This window comes from Aricia agestis, chromosome 21 (assembly GCF_905147365.1).
Source record: "Aricia agestis chromosome 21, ilAriAges1.1, whole genome shotgun sequence".
In the NCBI taxonomy this organism is placed as follows: domain Eukaryota; kingdom Metazoa; phylum Arthropoda; class Insecta; order Lepidoptera; family Lycaenidae; genus Aricia; species Aricia agestis.
In genome coordinates, this window is record NC_056426.1 from 5,346,884 (window position 1) to 5,370,306 (window position 23,423).

The window sequence follows — 23,423 nt, forward strand, 5'->3', positions numbered from 1 at the left end:
TGGTAAGCGAATAGATACAAGCAACACCTAAATAACAGAGTCCCAATTCTTCACGGTTCGACAAGACAGTTCAAACAATTTAGGCAACAGGTGGTCGCCGCCGCGCTCCTATAACTTCCTGTGGCATACCTAATATGATTCGCCTAGTGATAAGAGTCTGTAGAAATATGTCATACAGTGGGATTTCCGCAAATGCCAGCTAGATATTCGATTCGGATAGCGGTGGCCGGTGGGCAACACCTATCATTATTATCCAACTTTATATCACAAATGGTGATGCAGGATTGGGGGAGGCCTACGTTCAGCAGTGGACGGCAAAAGGTTGAAGATGATATATCACAAAGTCGCGGTCTACAACCTTATTAGTCTTAAATTACAAAAGCGTCTTGAAGTTTAAGCGTGAAGACGCTAAAGGGCCAAAGCCCGTCTTTTATTGGTTCATCGGCGATGAACCAATAAAAGACGGGCTTTGGCCCACCACACATTCCCTCCACTGTATCTCTTGTGTCGCCAGGATCGACAGCGGTATCCAACCACGAAAACCCTTTGATATGATCACAGGGAGCCCGAGGGACACGCTAAAGCTGTGTTTGGACCCACAACGAAATTAATCAGAAGTAGATAGGAGTAGGTAGTATACAGTTTTCCCTCCCCAAAAAAAGCGGGAGAGAGCACAAAGTTGCAATGACCGAAAGTCAAAAAAGAGAAAACAAAGCACTACGGGAATAAATGTTACCAATTAGGATGGTGTGTAGATGCTTTGAATAAAAAGACATAGGGCCTCTTTCACCACAAGTTCACCACTTCCTGATAAGTGCCGGATAGTCTATCCACAACTTAACTTGACAGATAAAGTATAGAGAATCTGTCAAATAAGTTGTGGATAGCCTATCCGGCATCTAATCAGGAAGTGGTGAAACAGGTTACAGGCCCATAGTATCTCAGCAAACGAAATTTACATCTAGCAATAAATAAACGACGCAAATCCCAGATGCACAATCGATATGGACGCTGTTCATAGCGCATGCCTGCACCCGGTGCATCCACAGGGATGAGTAGGGAGATTCCCAAGAAACGCAATTTCATATCCATCATCATCACAATCATCATCATTACGGAGTGCCGCTTTAGTGGCAGTAAATAATTTCGGTTAGCGGTTTCGGTGACGGTGGCCGGTTTCATTGAAAACCAGGCCCGTTACGCGGGAGTAACTTTTTATATTCAAACGTGGGAGAGCCATGCTTCGGCACGAATGGGCCGGCTCGACCGGAGAAATACCACGTTCTCACAGAAAACCGGCGTGAAACAGCGCTTGCACTGTGTTTCGCTGAGTGAGTGAGTTTACCGGAGGCCCAATCCCCTATCCTATTCCCTTCTCTACTCTCCCCTTTTCCCTTCCCTTCCCTACCCTCCCCTATTCCCTTCCCTTCCCTACCCTCCCCTATTACCCTATTCCCTCTTAAAGGCCGGCAACGCACTTGCAGCTCTTCTGATGCTGTAAGTGTCCATGGGCGACGGAAGTTGCTTTCCATCAGGTGACCCGTTTGCTCGTTTGCCCCCTTATTTCATAAAAAAAAAAAAAAAAGTGCCCAAATGCACAGTACACAAGGGCACTTTCTAGGCTGAGGAGCTTGCGAGTTAAAACAATGGTGATTTAAATTTCGTAAAAAAACCTATGATGACGACTGAAGACTGAACTGAGATGAATGACGTTTTTTTCTCGAAGATTCAAATATTCGAGCCGCAATTATAAAGCCTTTACAATAGCAACTGTCCATGTTCAGCCATGATACATGACCATGAACATGAAAAATATTTTATATCTGAATCGATTTTTAAAACTTTTATAACGTCTACATGAGGCCTACCAACATAGCTGGGCATTAACTCGTTAATCCGTTAATCGTTAATTAACGAAGTTAACATTTTGATTAACGGATTAACTTTTAAGTTAACTTTTAAAATATTAACGGACTGGTTAACGTCCGTTAATCATTAATCCAATGCCTACTATGTACCGCATATGTACCGCGGCGCGAAAACAGGTTCAGACGAAACAAAAACAATACTAGCTGATATACATTTTCAGGCGCATGCGAGTGAGAAGAGATTTGTTTCGTTTTATAATTTAGTTACTCAGCGCCGGCGCTTATAGAGAGAGACTTGTTTATTGTTATTATAAATCATTTGCATGTTGATAAAGAAGAGTGCAGTATAATTTAGTTACCTAACTAAATTATACTGCACTCTTCTTTTTCGACGTGTGATATAAGTTACAACAAGGCCATATTACACATATTAACGGATTAACGATTAACGTTAACTTGCCTTAATTCGTCCGAAATGTAACGCTTTAACGTTTAACGAAGCTAACCTTTTTTTAACCGATTAACGAAGTTAAATATTTGATTAACGGTGCCCAGCTATGCCTACCAACATGATTGCACAGCTATCCAGTGTGTGCAGAACCGACGTAGGTGACGGGCTCAGGGCGGATATGCTTTTTTACGCATTCATGATCGTGATATTTTAGGGCGTTCGCTGCGTTAAGCTTTCGTCCGGCGCGGCCACCAGCGAGGCGTGCTTGTTTCTGAATGTCATCCCGGGCGCCCGCGACGGGCACACGCTCAACGCAGCGAACGCCCTGAGAGATTTTCCGACAGAATATTATGTTGCCGGAATCGTGTCTCAAGTATGGCATAATTAACTAGCGCGACTCCTATCTACTTTTACTTTCAACACCTACAAACTAAAATATAATACCACTGAGGGTTAAATAATAGTACCGTTGTTTGGGGATTTATCAAGAAATACAAAACAAATTACAAAATCAAATATTTATTTTAAGAATTCAACATTATTTAATAGCATAGGTTTCTTATCAAGCTAGAGTTACCTGAAAAAAGTCGAGAATTTGAAAATCGGGACGGACATTACAAAACATAATATTTTGAGACAAACATTTTAATAATTTTGAGACTCTATAACTAGACTAAGACCCAATTTCACCAACCTCTGTTTGTTAAATCCTAACAAGGCATTACTTAACGAACCTTGGAAAATTAAACAGACTGTTAAAATACTTATGTACCACAGTAAAAATTTAACAGCGGATTAGTAAATGCAATGTTAAGTGAACAACGAGTGAACAACTATCAATTAGTTCTTTCTTGTTATAACGCGACAAAATTGCAATGTACAAGATTAATACGACATGTTTGCTGCAATGTGTCACTTTCTTCCATAGTAGTATAATAGTAGATAATGCAACCAAATTAAAATATCACTGATCGCAAACATTTGTTACGCTATAATAGTTCTTCTTAATTTACCAGGTTAATAATTATTATCTGTCAAAACTAAAAACATGAATCATAATACAAACTCTTATTTACATATTTCGGTTTGGTAATTTTGATACAAATTAGTATATTTGCAATTGCAAAAATCCGAAGGCTGAATTTTTGGCAGTGAAAATACATAATTATTCATAACTATGAAAATAATTAATAATAAGGACGTAGCGGAAACATGGCGGAAAGTCTCAAAAGTCAAAACAGATTCTTTTATTGAAATCGCATATTATTGTCTTTGAAAGTTGTTATTTTGACTCATATAACAGCCTGTTAAATATTTAACGGACCTCCATAGCAGGAATTAAATTTAACACCGTGTTAGGTGATTTAACATGACATTAGGGCATGGTGGAACGCTCGATAGCTCTAACAGGCCATTATGTGATTTAACAAGCCATTATTTATTTAACATTGCGTGATGAAACTGGGACTAAGGGCATGTTTCAGCACTTCCTGATAAGTGCCGGATAGGCTATCCACAACTCATCTGACAGATTCTCCATACTCTATCTCTCAAGTTAAGTTGTGGATAGCCTATCCGGCACTTATCAGGAAGTGGTAATACAGGGCCTAAGCCCGGGCGCGCACTAACGGCTAAACCACAGCGGGCAGGTCGCGACGGCCACCATACTTTCGATGGCCGCCGCGACCTGGCCGCTAGTGCGCGCCTGGCCTAAGTATAGGTACTACAGTGCGGCCGCTGGATACATAAAAATTCATTCATTCACCTGTAATTACTTCTCTCTTTCTCACGCGTAATACAATATTATTAGACTGACTTGCACACAGGGAAATGAGATAATTTTCGAAAAGAGCAATAATTTTCGAGTAAGTAAGAGGCAAACATTGATGGTAAATGAACGAAATTCTCTCTGTGTATGTACTGGCCTATAACATAGTATTTTTAGCTTCTTTAAGAGCTGTGGAAAAATAAGTCATGGATCGGTAACTCTATCGAGAAAAAATTTGCTCCCACACAAATGCGCTCATTAGAATTTTCTATACAAATAGTTGAATAGTGACTTGAAAACATCTATAATAATTTATCCTATCACATATTTTAACACTTAAATTCTTTTCAAAACATTATGTTCGTGCTAAATGATATTTTGTTAGAGACAGTTTAAAAATTTACACAAATAATAATTCATTAGTTGTCAGTTATCACTACCTATTAACAGTATTACAGTTGATAGTTTTCAACACTATATTTTCTTATATCAATCTTATTGATAATTTCAAGTCACCACTTACATTGCACCTAAACATTTCTATGACCACATTTTTAATCCTAAGCTTTCGCCCTTTTTGTCATATTACATTAGAAACATTTTTCTAAAAATTTATGCCTATTTCAGAGGCTACTATAATACGTTGTACTTTTGTAACTCGTATAATATATTAATTATTGTCATTTTTGACTGCACAGTCAACATGATAAACTGGAAGGTGGATATGTATCGTAAACCTTAAATATTAATTTACCTTAATAACAGATAATTTGTCTTTCAATATCATTAAAATAAATATTTGTCTTATATACAAATGCAATTTTTAGGTACGGCATTTTAAACAATACTTATGTTATAATGCGTCTATTATCTTGTGGCGTGCGTTGCACAGCATAGAACGAGGGAGAAGAAGACAGCCTGTCATTAGTGACAGCTGGTTTTTCCTTCGCTCTCTTGGCACGAAGTAACCGAGCAAAATATGAGGCTTTCTATGATAATATTGCGGTTTAACTCTGTAGTAGCTACCGTGTAAATATCTCTACCAGCTGTTAACTACGTACATATATAATTGTATACTGTGACCAATAGCGTATAGTGTATGTGTTGAAATATACGTTCAACTGCCTACGAGATTCATTTAGGGCGACTCCGCTCGACCTGCTCCTAAAATCTCTTCAAATTAAAGAGTTGTACCGATTTTGATGATAGTTATAAGAAAATTGAGATCGGGAATGAACACAAAACGATTTCAATACACTACTATTACAATGTAGTATACATAATATATTATATAAGTGTATTTTCCTTTTGTAGCAAATAAAGTTCCTTTTTGAACGCCGTTTCTAATATTAATGAAAAATTGCATTTGCTTACAAAATAAATATTAACATTACAATTAACATTTGGCCTGTACTTGTACATTTATCAAGCATTTTTAAAAAATAAGCATAACAACATTTCTATAGCAAGTTTACCACTGACCTCCATTATGCAAGTACGCTGGACTTATGATACTCACCTGCTTTTTGTGCTTATTTGAAGAATCAGAGAACTAAATTTGACGTAAAAATGAAATTGAGTCAGAGTACTTGGAACTAATACTAGTGATGACAACCAATAACGATTAAGTGGCCATTTGCAATATACGTCAGATGTAGTTCTCTTCCCCAGCATTGGGGGCGCTGATTCCGCTTCAAATAGGCACAAAAAATAGCTGTCATTACAAAAGGTATCATAAGTCCAACATACGTCTTGTATAATGGAGGTCAGTGAAGTTTACCCATTACAATGCCAATACAGTTTAAAATAATAATACTAAAAACTAACACTCCAAAATAAAATTTACATCTAAACTGGAATAAAAATAATAGACTCACTAATCACTATTATACTCCATAATCACTATAAAATAATAGTATTGAACATTTCAATTAGTACCATTATATTGTAGAACTGTTAAAACTACAAAGTATAGTCATGATGAATTCCAGAATCTAATACTATTCACCAAACAAATAAAATTAAAAATGACAATATAAAAGCACAAAATGAATCACCATTTTTCTAGTTATAATCGTTAAGCAGTCAATGCCTCCACATAATTTTCTTCTATAATCTCTATTCTATAGTTTTTTAATGCCAAAATATATTACACACACCACATATTCACTTTCTTCTCGCATTGAGACTATTGTGCAGTGTGCTGCACATGTGCCTGTAACAAAAAACAATAGTATTTTATTATTATACATATATTTTAGCACTTCTATTACAATAATAGAAGTTATTACAATAATAATAACAGTGGAAGTCTATCTGTCTTTCAAAGGATTTAGAATGTGTGACGCAACATTGGGCGTAATATATATTACGCGCAATGTTGCGTCACAAATTCTTAGATCGTTTAATACAAAGATTGAACCGTCAAAATTATAATAAAATGGTGGATCAAAGGTACAGATCATAATAGCTTGTTTTAAGAGACAATAAGGATCATAATGGTGATGCTATAAGTTTTACTTACACCAGTTCTATTAGCAGCGTTGTCATTATCTTCGCCGGCTACGAGTACTCCTTGGCTCCTCTGTAAACACAATAATAATTATTGAAATAAAAAAAAACAATTTTTAATGAACTAAAAATTAACGAAAAAATATTAGTAAAAACATACAAAATACTTAACTATACATAAAAAGCGATGCTTATATTATAGAACTTGATATTCATCTACTTTTCTTGTTCACACTTTGATAATTGTTTAACCACCCGTTAGTCCGAATTTCCAGGTGTTTGGTGACATTACCATCGTACATATTTCTTGTATATATTGTATATATATACAAGAAATATGTATATAGTTCAAGAAAATGAAACGATTTCCAACCTCATTGTTTGCGGTTGTATTTTATAGCACATATTTTATACATTTATAGAAAAAAAATCCCGTTTTCAACAGTAAGTATCATACAATATTATTATATTATTATCTAAGGCAATTTATGTGAATGTTTGTTAGCAAAAAAAAAAACAATAAAAAAAATACATATACGAAAAATCAAATATTTTTTTTAGCTCGCAGTCCTACTGCTACATACCTGCTTCCTTTGCTGGCAGTTTGCGTCGCTTGGCGGTCTCAGCTACTGAAAAAACATTGCATCAATATGTTAAATAATATTAACCAAGTAAGTCTAAACCATAAAGTTAATATACCTAGTGGAATAGAGCAACAATCAATGAGATTAAATTGTCAACATGTGGCACGCGCCGACTGGACGTCAAAAAAAAGAGTGCTGCTGTCATGTGTCACACGTCTTATTTTACCATGCAGTGTTACTAATAGTGACATCTCGCTTGCTCAGGCCTTTCGTTTCTCTATTCCGCTAGGTATATTAACTTTATGGTCCAAACTGCCCAGGTGCATTTCATTGTCAGACGGAATAACGCTTGACTGATATGTATTCTTATGTCGTTAGAAAAAAAAAATACCTTTGGCGACGGGTTCATTCGACTTTCGTTTGCGATTGCTCGTACTTGCAGGTGCAGTTTTGTTTGCAGGCGCATTCGTGGCCTGTAAACCAAAAAAATAGCTCAATAAGACATAAGATAGTTTTACCCTTTGCTAATGAAATACAAACACTCTACACAGATATTATAATATGTAAAACCTCACGCACACTTTAAAACGGGATTATAATTGTACAGAAAAAATAATGAGAATAAAATGTGATGGGTTAATCTTTATATTATTATAATGCTAAGTACTCACATACCGTTTTGCTCGATAGTTTTACTCTAAATCAAGCAATTACCACCGTGTGGACCGCAAAATGTCAAATATGTCATTTCCTTCCATTCGGAGTAAAACTATCGAGCAATACCGTATGGGAGTACTTAGCATTAGAGGGTATCCTCTATCTATTTACATAATATGTAAGATATGGAGTTAAAAATTACCTTCTTGCTTCTTCCGGTACTAGGCTCCACCTTCACAGCATTTCTTGTGGCTCTGCCTTTAGGCGCGGGTGATTCAGCATTTTGCTTGCCACCTTTTTTTGACGTATTTTTGTCTTCTGAGGTCGATTGCGTTTTTGTGCGACGACCTCTCTGCGGAATCTCGATAGTTCCTTCTACGATAGTGATCTTCTTACTTCTCCTGCCTTTCGATTCCTCTTTGGGTTGGGTAGCTGCAGTTTTCCTGCCTCTGACTGGTTTCGCTTCGGCAACTACTTCAGCTTTTGCAGTTCTGGCTCTTTTAGGTGCAGCTTCTGTTGCTAGTGTTTGTACTACACTTTCATTCGCTCGCGTCTTACGACCTTTTTTGACTTCCACGACTTCTGTAGTCGTTTCATTCTTGCGGCCTCTTCTAGGTTTTGGCTGCTCATGTGTTTTACTAACTTCTACATTTGTAACATTCGTTTGACCTCTTCTGCTACGTTTAGGTGCAGATTTTACTGGACTTTTGATGGGACTGTTTTTGCTAGTGCTTTTGTCTTCTACTTTACTGTTGATAGTTTTTCGTGATCTTTTAGCAGGTTCCTCTATATTTTTAATCTCTCGAGTTTTTCGTCCTCGTCTTGCAGTTTTAACTTCCGTTTCTTCGGGTATTTCTTCAACAATTTGAGTTTTTCTCGTCCTAGATTTTGCTGGTTGTTTTTCGACAGACTTTTCAACCTCGATTTTCGTTTTTTTGCTGGCGTTGCTTACGTTTTCTGTCGCTTTAGTCTTGCGAGATTGTCTCGTTTGAGTCTCTTTTGGTGGTTCTTCTATGACTTTAGTCCTCCTAGTTCTATTGGTTCGTTTAGCCGGTGTAGCTGATTTCGGTTTCAGTTTGGGAGACGGTTTACTCACAACAACACTGGCTCTTCTCGCTTTAGCCCTGCTTTTGACTGGTGTTTTTGGTTTTTCTTCCACTTTATTACGAGTGCTTCTTCCTCGTTTCGGAGAAGGCGGTTTTTCTGAAACCTGCGTCACTGGTTTGGGACTAAGTACAGGTGGTTTTTTGGTGATAGTAATAGACTTCCTTCTTTTGATCACAGTGGGTAATTTGGTTTCTGCCGCTTTTCTTCGTGTTGTGCGTGGTTGAACCGGAGTGGGAGTTTTGTTTTTAACTTCCGCTTTCTTTGGTGAGTTTTTGTGTGAGTGAGCGGTCACAACAATTTCCGGCAATTGTTTTTGCAGCGATCTCTTACTTTTGCCAGCAGGTTTTTTAGGCTCATTAAGTGTTGCCATAGAACTGAAAAAAAAATAATAAATTTACCTCAATAACTTTCTGAAAAAAGTTTAACAATGATTTGATGAATTTAATGAATTGGGAATAGGCTACTTGACCTATATTCAATTTCATTGAACAAATACATATTTCTAGTAGAACTTGGCCTAGGAAACCGTATTTCACCCTTATCATCAAATAAAAGCATAAGATTGATAAATAAAGTCGATTTGAAAATATGATTTTATGAAAATATGATTTGTACTGACGAAAACGCTTTTGCGGTACTTCCGATTTGGATGTGACGTCATCAACATGTAATTTTTTTATCTTTTATTTATTGCGCTCGTTATATGTAAGTTTTTTTGTACATAAATAATAAGAATAAGCCTAGAAAGATTAGTAAAATATATTTTCTTGAATAATTCAAATAAAACATCAGTTTTACATATTATCTCCATTTATTGTAGACGGGAAATGAAATGGCCAAAACTTTTCTCCAAAAGTTTTCAACATTACAAATGTTTTCTAATTTCTTATTTAATTCTTTTATAATTTTTGGGCACTTCTAGACTCGTACATATAGCACACTAAAATGTTCAATAACGAGATGAAGAAGCGATTAGCATGAAGAAAAAAAGTAGGTCAAGTAGCCTGTCATGAAATGACATGACTTTATAATTATTGCTTTCCATTTTTTAAGATGCCTATTTAAAATTTGACTTGTATTGAAATGTAAAGTTAATAAAATCGTATTAAAAATACTCACGTTTTAGAAGGTGGATCTATAGCAGCGATGGGCGACATACGGGCGAGTGCTGTTGTATTCAGCGTTGCATTTACACCCTTCACAGGCGTAGAATGTACGACTACGCGTTTCTTGATCGGCAATCGTAAAGTCGCAGTTTCTACGGGTTTACTTTGGCTCGTTTCGTTACTCTGTTTTTTACTCTTGTTCAACGACGCCTCCGCCTTACTATTCCTCGATTTCTCAGCTTTGCTACGACTCAAAGAAGATTCTCCTTTACTTGTACGTTTTGAAGGGTTTCCTTGACTCTTGCGCGTCGACGGTTCGTTGCTTCTACGACTCACAGATATCTCCGCCTTGCTTCGACCTAGAGATGCCCTGCTACGCGTCAATTCTGCTTTGCTGTTTTGGCTCAAGGACGCTATGGATCGCTTCTTGATAGGCAAGGTGCTCTGGTCCTTAGCGAAAGTGCTGGATCGAGATCGCGATGTTAAAACGGGCGCAACCCCTTCCACTGTAGCGGTAGATAGCTTCTGCAACTCGCGCGAGGCGTTTCCAGAATTTTTTTTACTCGCGCTCTTCTGTAGCTGGCCTTGAAGCCACTCCTCGACGTTGGTGGTTATCGCGTCAATGGAATCGTGCAGTGATTTCGCGGCACGCTTCTGTTTCGCGTTGCTGAATGTCGTCATGCTCTTCGACTTGCCGTACGACTTCAGTTTCGGTTTGCCGAGCAGCCGATCGAACGTAGAATCGGCATCTTCCTGCTCTTGTAGTAGTTCTACGCCGCTCACGTCGCCCGAGGCGGGTTCCTCGAAAAGCTGATCGATTCCTTCAACGTCTGCCAAGTCGTTCCTTGGCGACCTTCTCTTTAGGGCCCTCACCCCGGAGACGTTGACTAGCTCGTTGCGAGGAGTGCGCTTGAAAAGACCGCGGATATTTTGTAAGTTGGGCGACGCCATTTGTCTCGTTTCGACCGATTGGAAAAGAGATTTTACTCCGGAGACGCGGCGTAAGTCGTTTTTCGGCGACGGCACGAATAGCTCCTTTACTCTGACATCGCTAAGGCGATTTTTGGGTGATCGGGCGAAGGTTTTCTTAACACCGGACACTCTAGTGAGGTCATTGCCGATCGACCTCCGCGCTCGGGGCGTTTTCAACAGCGCCTTCACCCCTCGGACATCGCTCAAATCGTTTCTAGTTCCTCTTGTGAACAAACGCTTCACGCCAGAGAGATTGGGACTGACGTTTGGAGTACCTAATGGACTCACAAACACCTCCGGCGCAATATGAGCAGAATCATCTAGAACGGACAGTCCTGACGTGTTTAGAGACCTGCCAGTCAGGGCTATAGTATGTCTGGTCACTGGTTTCTCATCGTCCCGCCAAGTAAAATCGCTCATGCTTCGCGATAGATTTCTTTTCACTGGGCTACTGAATAATTGCTTTACAACATCTGACTCGTCTAACGTGTCAATCAAGGAGCGTTTTGATTGAGGTTTCTTGGCAGTGGAGTGTTTATTCTTCACAGCTTCGGGCACCAGCTTTACATCACTTGTTGGTGTAACAATACCATCCTCATCATTGGAGCTGTCCATCTTCTTAGACCTAGTTTGAGTGAAAGACTTCGCTCTCGCTACGTTCGGTCGTTTGACTGATCTTATGTGACCGATAGTTTTACGCTTTCGAGAATTGCGTACGCGTGTGCTCCGATCGAGAGATTGATCTAAAAGATTCTGTATATTTAGCACCGGCGTTCCCGGGTCTTTGGGACTGTGCTCGTTTTCGGGTGTGACACAGCCATCTTTGGCTCCATCGGAGGAGGGAGATTCTGTCACGATGGAAATATTCTTTCGGGGCGTATGGCCCGAGCGGCGGCGCGACGACCGTGGCGACGCGTCATCTTCGTCATCGAGCAACAGTAAATCACTGTCATTAATACGAGACCGGCTTTTAGACGCACGAGTCGCTTTAGTAGTATTCAGAGACAAACTCCAATAAGAATTTTCGGGTGTCGTCAGGGAAGCGGACCTTCTGGTGGTCTTCTTCGATTTGTCGCTTATGTTTGTTTGGTTTGGCTCGCTCCGGACGGAAACTATAGACAGCGACGATTTCTTTCCCGTGCTCGAAGCGTCCGAAACCGAACTGCGGCCCCTGGTCTTGTTTCTTGAAGTTTCTTTGTCACTTTCCACGTCCCTTGGACTGCCCTTCGCTTGTCCATGATACGGCGTACTCGAAGCTAGCAATGACAGTTTGCCAGAGCGTGTTTTTCGGATTGACTGCGATGTAATTGATTGTGGAGATTCAAAAGTGGCTGTAGATCCGTACACGGATCTCGAGCTATCAGAATCTAGGGACACGAGATCCACTACGGAGTATGTCTCCGTCTGCCTGATGCTAGCTCTCGGAGACCCAGCAGTTGCGTAACTCTGGTCTGAAACTCTACTTCTCGACGCTTTGTACGCTGCCCGGGAATTTTCTAGTGCTTTCTTTAGGATGATGCTTCCGCGGAGCGACTTTTTCGGCGATCGACCGAGAGTTGACGAGGTCTTTTCCAGTGCAGTCGCTTCCAAAGTACTCCGCTCCGACGAAATATGCCTTGGAGACAAAGTGTTTATACTATTTGAGGATCGTAGGCTCTTCTCTAGTATTTTACTCGAGCGCGAATTCTTTTTCGGCGAGGGCGACATGGTGACTGACGATTCTGAGTAGTGCAAGGTCAAATCGTCTTGGGACACGCTATCATCTTTTTCAGTGTCATCGAACATTATGAGGTCGGACGATCGTTCGTGGCCGTCGAGATTGCTCAGATCGAATTTGATGGACTCCGTCTTCCGCGTAGACTTTCTGGCTGTTGGATCCTTCATGGCTGACTTTTTAGGACTCCCCAAAATGGGGGAAGTGAGGAAGTTGCTTCGTTCCGTTCGCGACGAGCCTTCGCTGCGCCGCGACACCGGACCGATTTCCAATAGCGATATCTGCAAATACAAATAATTAATAACACGTACTTAAGGAGGCGACTAACCCTAAAGTGTCGATTTTATAATTCATTTTTATACTAGAAAATAAGCCCCGAATTGTTTCATTTTCTATAATTAGATACTACATTATATTTCCGAGAATTCGATCTGAGCAAAAACACGATATCTTAAAATTTTCTCGATAGAAAAAAATCACAAAGATGCATCTATTTTCACGAATTTTTCATTTATTGCCATAACCGTGCATTGAAGTAACTTAATATTTTAACACATTGTATAAAATTCTATCATTGAGAGATCGACCTAGCGGATTTTTAAAATGTTGCGAGTTATTGAAAAAAAACTAATTTGGCGATGAATCCGCGTCGTTCTTTTTCACCTGGCATATGAAAGACGGGCGTGAGTGTGAAGAGAGACAATGTTAGATTTTTGGGGTTAGTCGCCCTCTTAATATTACTATTGCAACAGGTTAATTTTAATCAAATTTTATTATCTGATTCTGATCTTCGTAATAGAAAAATACACATTAAACAATCTTTCCAAACTTATTAGACAAGAACGAAAAATTCTATAGTGTCATCAAACAGTTAAGTACAATCAGTTAAGTAAAAATTTACCCTGGCTTTCAAAAAAGGAGGAGTCTATGTTTGGCTGTATGTATTTATTATTATAAAGTAAGGCTCATAATGTAAGGTTCACTTACGGAATGTGGTCCTTCTCTGGCTCTGTGCGGTCGCGGGGTGGGTTGACTCGGCCTAGGCCGGCGTTTCGTCCCACTCACGCGTTTGCGGCGGGGCGTGGGACGAGGCGTTACTTTCGGCTTCAGCGTGGCCCGAGGTGTCTCTTTCGGCTTCGGCGTGTGTCCCGTCATCAACATCAGCGCGGCCTGTTTCGTGTGATCTATAGACCAGGAGATGGCGCGTTTAAGACGGAGAAACAGTGAGTACAACATCGCAAACTCGATTTAATAGTAGATTTTTATATTAATAATTATTATCACTGATCACTTTCTTAGCTTTATGAAATTTGTATTTCTTATACAGGGTGCAATTAAACCTTCCTGCCAAATTTTGATATATTGATCCTTGTTAAAAATAAAAATACACATATTTTTTCTTTTATAGTCACTCAGTACTAAAATGTTGAGAAATAGCTTCTGAAAGTTATCCTAATAAACACTACAATTAATGGACACGACGCGTCGCCCGCACGTGACATGCCCACGCGTGCGCGCCTCCCCCCGCGTCACCCCCGCTCATCCCCCCGCGCTGCGAGTGACCATTCTACAACGATTTTAAATGGGATAAAATATGTAATTAAAAAAAAATAACGCGCAATTTTTTTTTTTGTTAAATGGACACTCCTAATGACACCTAAGCCCTGGAATAAATTTGGCGGGAAGGTTTAATTGCACCCTGTATATTTAACACTGAAATAATAAACCACAGAAACCGCAGTTGTCACTGGTAACAGAGTTCTAAATTATTTGGTGTTACTATAAAAATATTACGAAGCAAATCTCTTTAAAACTTCAATCGCTAATGATATTTAATTCGCACTGCACAAACCACATTTACTTCTCAAACTGACACGTAAATGATCGTTTTGTTGTTACATAAAATGTTTACTGCAGCACATTAAATAAAGTTATGATTCTCGTGTAAAGATCTCAATAAGTAGATTACTCAACACTGTATTACGCAACGAGATATAAAACACATTATAATTCAAAAATATTAATGTAAGACATCTAGGCAAACCGAAATATAATTGTTAATTTAAACTATTGTTTTTTTATATGTATGACCATGAACTGTAACAATTGCAGACTGAAGTCATATCAGTTGCATTTTGCATAGTTATCTAAATGTCGACAAAAAATATATCACACAAAGGTTTTTAACCTTGTGTTCTTACTCGAGTTCTTTTTAACAAACGTCATTAAAAATTCGGCTGTATACACCTGAAAGTTTTAACCCGTCAATCACCAAGCGACACCCGGCTGCCACATAACAATTGAAAATATATTGTGTCTGCGATTCCCACGATCGAGGTATTAAATAACGATTGATCAATTGGTCGACTAGTCGCATCGGATCAGACGGTCAATCAGACGGTCAATCAGTTGGTTGGTCAGTTGAACTAACAGTCTATCAATCTCCATCAATATGCGGTTTTTTTTTTCAAAAATTGTCTCATTTTAGTTGTTCAAGCCTTTTCCTTATTGATAGCATTATGTCAATAAAGTCCAACTTCATAGAGTTACGAACGTCGAACGTCGAAAGTCCAACGTCGTAAAGGGATAATATGAAGATTTTAAACGACCTACTGTCCGCTAAATGTGTTTTTTCGCGTTAACGAATATTTTTTCATAAATGGATAGCTAACATCAATACAAACAAAAAATAATTTTAGACAAAACCGCGTAAAGTATCACATTTCGAAGATATGAGCTGCCAAAGTTTTAACAATTTAAGATATTGCAACTTTGGCAGTTCAAATCTTCGAAATGTGACATCTTACGCGGTTTTGTCCACGATTATTTTTGTTTGTATTGATGTTAGCTATCTATTTTTGAAAAAAATATTCGTGAACGCGAAAAAACACATTTATCGGACAGGTCGACCAGGCTCCATACAAAAATCTTCATACCCCTTTGGACTCCAAGTCGATAATTCTGAAAACCTGAGAGCTGATTATTATCGCTCTTAGTGGCTTTTTACAAGTCTGAGGGTGTGAATAATTTGTATACAGGGTGTCAATAAACGAATTATTAATTAGTTTAGTGATAATACTATAGGGTGTGTATGAGACATGAGTCCCGTGTATAGAGTTCACTGTTAAAGGAGCACCGCTGAAAGAGCAAATTTTTTTCACTTTTGTAAGGGGGAAACTCGTGACGCTGGGGCGCTTGCCCATACAAATCACAAAAAATATCTTTCAGCACTAATACTTTCACAGCGAACTCCATATAGGGGGACCCTACCCCTTTATTATCATTTAGTTTTGTTACACCCTGTCCACAATATGTCGATAGATCAATATAACTCACCGACGCCTGGTGGATCGTGTATCTTGAGTGGAGTGCGTCGCGGGGCGCGTCGCGACTCGCACCACAGTGACGCCTTCGTCGCCGAGTCGCCGCCGCCGAGAGAAGCCCAGCGCCTGATTGAAACAAACATTTCTAAAGAACAAAATAGACGATAATTCAGCATTACAATTTACATGCGTTAAGTGCTGTCATGAATGCATGATCGTTTATTGTATTGATTGATGTGAATGACATGCAAACTATGTGCTGTACATTAATTGACAATTCTTTAAATTTTCGTCCTGCAATAGTATGTGCATTACATGCACGCATGATCGTTTCGCGATCGGCATGTCATGCAACAATTAATACTGTCACGAAGATGCATGTCATGCTGAATAGGGATGATGACAAGGTCAAAGATTAGCGAATTTTGTTAATAAAATAAAGAAATCACGGTAAAACATAAGTGTTCCTAAAATTTCAGCTCTATAGCATTTGTATTTTTTTTGTTATGCACCTTCAAAGTTGGATAATCAAGTCGATTTTTTATTCAATTATATATCTTAATATTTGTATAACATTCGATAACTTATGCAATTAAAAGCAACTTTTGTTATAAAACCATTTTCATAAACGCAATATTTAATATACCTATCGAACAAAGTTCTCTCCCGATGCGTACAAACTACGAAAGAGTGACGTCAGTCTTTCGTAGCACTTTGTATGGAGCGTTTCGGGCAGGTCTATTTTATGAGATGTTTGAATTGTCATATCTTGGTGAATTTTTAAGCTATCAGAGTCATTCTTTCAGCGATGTTTCTATTTTTTAAGGGCCGTTTAATTACCAATAAGAAAAAAAAATAGTCATCAAGCCTGTTACCGTGTAGGAAGCATTTATAAATGGTCAATACTCAACTTTAGAGTGGGGTTAATTGTGATTAACATGCACCTACGCGCGCGTCGCGTTGCGGCACACCGCATTAAACGCGTAGATGCATTTCTAAATTTGTATGGATTTGACAAGCTTCAATTGCGTGAGGCGTCTTACAAATCTGTCAAATCCATACAAATTTTGAAATACATCTACGCATCGCGATATGAACCATTAGTATTTACTATCTCAACTTTTAGCGAGTGAAGAAATGCAGAAGACCATTGTACTTCAACAGTCATGCTATTTATACCAAAGGCAAAATTGCTATTGAGTTCTCACCTTTTAGGTTGCTCTTCCAAGTCTGCAGAATCATCAAGCCGTAGAGACCTTGTTCGTTTTCCTTTGGTCGCAGACTTGTTTATTGAATCTAAAAAAAGTATGTTAAATAAAGCTAATTAAATAAAAACTTTTGTGAAATATCCAGCATGACTGGTGAGACATGATCAATACTTAAGGAGTAGTACTCGGTACTCGATTATCATTACAATGATGTAATAAAATTAGGTACTTACTTTTTGACCAAATTTCCCATTAAATAAATGAATCATGGACACTTAGTAAATTAGCCGCCGCGGCGGCGTGCGCCCCGCGCCGCGCGCCACCCCTCCCGCGTGCGGTGTCAATGCGTTGGGTAAATAATTATTTAACTTTAAGCTACATTTACTCAGTGATCAATTAATATTTTTTTTTTTTAATTTTTTTTCAACTATTATAATAGCCAAATATCGAGTCCTCGAGTATTGAACATGTCTCACCAGTCACCAGTCATGCTGTCTATCTATTACTGTGGCCCATACATTGGGTCAAGTCACACATCTACAGAATTTGTATGAAATTCTGTGACTAGCCTCTTGAGGCTTGGTCGTGAGTTTGTGACATAGAGTATAGACTACATTTTAAATAACTTACCATTCTGATTATTTGTATCCTTTCCCCATGGCTGAACAATTGCCACCTGCTTGCCACTGCTGGATGCTGCAGATTTAAATTAAAAATAAATCAAGTGGATTTGAGAATAAGGAATCAAATAATCCATACCAATATTATAAATGAGAAAGGTGTCTGTCTGTCTGTTACCTCGTTTTTGGAACAGGGCAAATGGCCCACCAGTCACCACACGCTGGAAAAGCTGTGTCGCCAGGATCGACAGCGGTATCCAACCACGAATATATTATAATCTCAGGGGTGCCCGAGGGACAATCTGTCTCGGATCCATAACGAAATTACCTATTCACGTCCAAGCCGCATGAACCAATTTTGATGAAATTTGGTATGGAGATACTGAGTACCGGGAAAGGATATACATACCTACGATAATTTTTATCCCGGAAAAATGTACGGTTTCCGTGTGATAAACGAATTTTATCGCAACAGAGTTGCAGACTTGCGGGACTTTACGGGAATGTAGCGAGTGTCCATGGGCGACGGTAGTTCCTTTCCCTCCATTTGCTCGTTTGCCCCCTTATTTTATTTAAAAAAAAACTCGGTATAGGTACTGGCGCCTCATCTCACTAGTTTGCCCCCTTATTTTATAAAAAAAACTTGGTATATGTACTCACATGAGGCGTCACCACTGCGCCAATCCCGCGCCGGCATGGAGGCCCGCAGCGGCGGCACGAGTGCCGGTTTTCCCGAGCCCGTAGTGACACGCCGACGGGCGTTCCGCTTGCCTGTCGAACGACGCGCCAACGCTGTCAACACATAAGGCTCGATTTATATGCGCCCGCCCATAGACAGAGCAAAAGTATATAAGCTGCTTTCATATTCTTTGCGCCCGCCTGAACACGCGTTTGGTGGCTATACCACGACATCACAAGCAATTATATAAAAATAACAGCGCGACCGCGCCGCCATTTAGATAAATCGTTACATACATTTGCTTGTAATCACGCGGTATAGCGGCCAAACAGGGCGTTCACGCCGCCATATACAGTGTGTTAGTGTAAACACCGTTATAATTGAAACCATCAAATGAGCCTGTCAAAATGAACAACTTTTTCTATGAGAACATTGCTGGGAACTCAAAAAAAAATGCAATCGGCAATTTGTATGGGTATGAAGACGGATTTTTTTGAGTTCCCAGCATTGTTCTGATAGAAAAAGTTGTTCATTTTAATGGGCTCATTTGATGGTTTCAAGGATAACGGTGCTTACACTAACATCTTGTATATACATATATTCATTTCATTTTTCGTTATCTCTGTATCTGACACATAATATTTTCATTACAGCAAAATGGACAGTTTCCGCGCAATTATTATTTTTCTACACAATCTGAATGGCTGGCATCATTAGGTAAATAGAAATAGAGAGTTTACCAGGCATAGTAACCACTGGTGTCACTCGTTTCTGTGATGGATCATTGTACTCCCAACGAAGTCGACGTCCGCCAACTGATATTTCATCACCGTGACGAAGAGCAGCCACGCTGACTACCGTTCCATTGACCAGTGTCGGATCTGTGCCCACTGCATGCACTACACACTGAAAGATAATTAATGTAATAACAATTTTGCACCTATAATAATTGCAATAACCTCCTTATTGCAATTATTAGTGAAAAATTGTGAATTTACAGTTTTCTTTTATGAAAGTTGAGACTATTAGACTAGTAAAATCATTTACATTTATCTGAACAAACTGTATACCCATTTGCTGTTATAGAATAACCAAATGATGATGGATGAAGAAAAGCACATAATATATACAATGCATAAATCATTGCTTTTTAGTTTAAAGCCATAAAAGACACCCAACAAAGCATTTTTAGGGTAACAAATTAACAAGAAACAAACAAATATCTAAACAAGCTAGACTTATTATATTCCATCGTAAGAGTTACAATTTACACCACACTACAAAATATTGTATCTCTCTTGCAAGAATGTGTTTTGTATGATTGCATATTTTATTGAAAAATGTGTTTTTTTTTTTAATTCTAAATGCTATCTCAGAGTCAGCTGGCCCAAGATATAAATTCATTGATGATTAATTAGCACATTAAGCAAATACCTGGTTAGTGTGAACAGAGATAGTAGCATGATGGGCGCTGACTGTAGGAAGCATGAACCGAATGTCGCAGATGGGATCACTGCCGAGGGTAGCCAGCCCCTCCTTCAGCGGGTAATACTTCACATCCCGACCCTGACGATCCAACACCACCAGCCGACCACCCGACATTTCTAAAATATTTACATACAGTCAGATGGGGTGTTGCTATATTCCTTATCAATCTTTTTATTACAGTAGACTGCTGTTTTTCTGCCTATTTGAAGCGGAATCAGCCCCAGCAATGCGGTGGAAGAGAACTAAATAAACATATTTTTAATTTAAAACTTTGTACAAAACATATTTTTAGTTTTAAACTGGTTTTTAACTTTTTTTGTGTGCACATAAATTGTAAATTAAAAAAAAATCTGATGTTACCACAACGAATAACAACAGTTGTTATCACTTGTATTATTTCCAAGTACTCTCACTACTGCTGTCAGTGCCAATATGGCAACTTTCAAACGTCATTTTTACGTCGGATTTAGTTCTCTTCCGCCTCAATGGGGGCGCGGATTCCGCTTCAAATTGGCACAAAAATCAGGATGGTATCATAAGTCCAGCGTACTTGTATAATGTAGGTCAGTGTAGACCCCCTAATCTGACAAATGTTTTGCATGACCATTGGCCGTGTCAGATTACAGAATTTGTCTAATTATAGAGCACTGACTAGATTTTACACATTTACAAATCAAAATGATAAGGTTTTGTTTGAACTACAAATCATTTTTCTAAAGCTAGGTATTCTTTAACTTATAGCACCCAGCTTAGTTTTGAAAACAAAGCTTTTATTTTTGAACGCTTTGTTTTCAATTTTGTATAATGCACCAGTGATAGACATGTCGGATTACAAGGGGCGCCAGACTAGCCAGGGGCTAGATTAGCGACGGTCTACTGAGAAAAAAAACAATATTTTTTAAATTCATCTTGTCTCTCATATGCTAAGTACTCACATACGGTTTTGCTCAATAGTTTTACTCCGAATCGAGGAAAATGACATATTTGACATATTTAACTCCATCGAGCCGGCTCGAAGCGAGCCTTCGAGCTGTCAGTTTTGCGGTTGACACGGTGGTTATTGCTTGATTTGGAGTAAAACTATCGAGCAAAACCGTATGTGAGTACTTAGCATTACGCAAGCAAGAGACAAGAATTTCTCTATTCATTTTCTTATTTGCTAATATTAAATATACTAGTACTGACAAACTTACATTAGAAAATAAGCAGAAAACTTCCGAGAATTTTATCTTCAGGGGTACCTAACAAAATAACCCCATCTGACAATGTTAAGTATTTTAGGTTTATTGAACGTAGGTGTGTTTGAAATAGTAAGCATAGTTATAATTATTATCCCATTTAATAAAAGCCACCATCCACCTTTGACCGACATTATTTTATATTCATCAAGCCCTATACGGTCACCGGTGACCGAGACACAATAGAAATTCTATTGTGTCTAATTTTTCCACGATCGACGGGCAAAAACAAAATAACACCGATTAAAAACATTATAATATTACCACAGATCTCTTGGCGAATGAATAAAAACAGTACGGTATTGTTAGTTCACTATGAAAAGAAAATAGGAGCACAAATTATTGTAATTTTCGAAAATTGGTTTGATTTTGAATTGACAGCTCAAAATGAGTCCCACCTTCCCGCCTTTTTGTAAAAAAAAACCAAAATATTATGGTTTAGCAGTTCAAAATAAATAAGTTAGCGAATCCTGTTTATTTGATTCAGCAATGTGACTCGATATTTCTAATATCTGTCACGATTACCATAAAAATATGTGTTGGCGGCTATATGGACGCCAAAGATGCGTCGCATTTTGAGTGAAGAAACTTACTTAGTCAGGGAGATTCTGCGGCGTGTAAACTAAATTTCATAATACACTTCTTGCAAATCCTTATTTATTTATTGATTCACACAATTCAATACACGAAAATGTCTTTCTAAAGGCAAAATTATCATGGATTGCCACACACCACAACTACAAATTGAAAAATGGCGTCACCTGGGCCGTGGGCGCGAGGCAGTGTTGCCAACTTTTTTTTACTAACCCACCAAATTCAGCAGCGTAAACCACCAGAAACCGCTAAAACCTAAATGGCCTCTCAAACCACCAGAATTCCACTAAATAACGTAAAGACAACAACAACCTATCTGAATTTAATTTGAAAATAATACAACAACAACGTAATTTATTATTATGAAATAATTATTTTTGTTACTACAAAAAAAGGAAAACTTTAGTTACCTATGTACCTATGTATAAGTAGGTACTTAACTAAAGAGTAAAGATGAACGTCTTTAGAGGAATAATTGTCATTTACTTGTTCAGTTTGTGAAGAATAAATTTCTTTAGTTCTAATTTTTGTAATATGGTATTTGGTATTGTTTTTTTTTTAATGTAATAAGGGGGCAAACGAGCAAACGGGTCACCTGATGGAAAGCAACTTCCGTCGCCCATGGACACTCGCAGCATCAGAAGAGATGCAAGTGCGTTGCCGGCCTTTTAAGAGGGAATATGGTAATAGGGGAGGGTAGGGAAGGGATGGAAGGGAATAGTTGAGGGTAGGGAAGGGAATAGGGTAGGGGTTAGGGAATTGGGCCTCCGGTAAACTCACTCACTCGGCGAAACACAGCGCAAGCGCTGTTTCACGCCGGTTTTCTGTGGGAACGTGGTATTTATCCGGTCGAGCCGGCTCATTCGTGCCGAAGCATGGCTCTCCCACGTATGTTGTTATTACAGCATTAATTGCCTTCGCGTGCTAACCTTCCACGAAAGAAAGGCGATCAAACTTCATCCGGTTGCTCTGTTAAGTCTTGACAACATTCATCATGCTAAATAATCGCTCTATATCAGCGTTAGAATGCGGCAAAACGAATAAAGATAATAATAATATAATTAAGTTTCCAGTGTGCGTCTCCAAACATAATTAAAAAAAATTGTGGTTTAACATCAACTAACTTAAGTAATCTAATCCACTATAGTTTGTGCGTTTTATGATGATATGCGTGACACATTATAATTGACAATAGTAGGAAAGTTACCTAAAAAAAAATAATCGATAGTTTAAAAATATCGAATCACTTTGTAAAGGAATTGCAATGGAAATTATCGATTTCGTACTGACATTTCAGTGGTGCCGGCGATTTAAGATGGCTGCCCTTTTTTATCGATTTGATTTCGATTCAACAGAGTCAATCTCTATTGACATAAGTTCCGTTTCATGCATATGACATTTTTCAAATGTTTTCGTAACAATAATTTTATACTCTTATTTCACAGTTATTATTTATAATTTTTATTAATAAGTTAGCATTTAGCATCTTTTTATTATTATTCATTTATAGGAAACAATTATAGGAAACATTTGTT

The 23,423-nt window shown here is 38.4% G+C and overlaps 1 protein-coding gene across 5 annotated transcripts; it reads right to left on the minus strand.

Annotated features, from left to right (window-relative positions):
• Positions 1–5,676: 5,676 nt before the first annotated feature.
• LOC121737697 (nascent polypeptide-associated complex subunit alpha, muscle-specific form-like) lies at positions 5,677–22,055 on the minus strand. 5 transcript variants are annotated; one of them, XM_042129375.1, is made up of 15 exons: positions 21,888–22,055; positions 20,003–20,172; positions 19,309–19,474; positions 18,550–18,681; positions 17,900–17,965; positions 17,270–17,357; positions 16,075–16,187; positions 13,726–13,922; positions 10,066–13,019; positions 8,729–9,320; positions 8,042–8,698; positions 7,574–7,655; positions 7,183–7,227; positions 6,612–6,671; positions 5,677–6,302 (listed from the first exon to the last, which is right to left on the minus strand). In XM_042129375.1, the coding sequence occupies exons 2-14, from the start codon at positions 20,168–20,170 to the stop codon at positions 6,637–6,639; spliced, it is 5,295 nt and encodes a 1,764-aa protein (XP_041985309.1). In that variant the 5' UTR covers positions 20,171–20,172; positions 21,888–22,055; the 3' UTR covers positions 5,677–6,302; positions 6,612–6,636. The 5 variants fall into 5 exon arrangements, with proteins under 5 accessions (XP_041985309.1, XP_041985307.1, XP_041985306.1 ...); XM_042129373.1 differs by having other exon boundaries at positions 7,183–7,224; positions 8,042–9,320; XM_042129372.1 differs by having other exon boundaries at positions 8,042–9,320.
• Positions 22,056–23,423: the final 1,368 nt, after the last annotated feature.

What these genes read in the sequence shown, in the direction of transcription:
- LOC121737697 (XM_042129372.1), bottom strand. Translation starts at nt 20,170, where the DNA reads ATGTCGGGTGGTCGGCTGGTGGTGTTGGATCGTCAGGGTCGGGATGTG. An exon ending in ACACGATCCACCAGGCGTCG is followed by an intron (nt 13,923 to 16,074) that starts GTGAGTTATATT and finishes CCTGGTCTATAG; the next exon opens with ATCACACGAAACAGGCCGCG. An exon ending in GTACCGGAAGAAGCAAGAAG is followed by an intron (nt 7,656 to 8,041) that starts GTAATTTTTAAC and finishes TTTGGTTTACAG; the next exon opens with GCCACGAATGCGCCTGCAAA.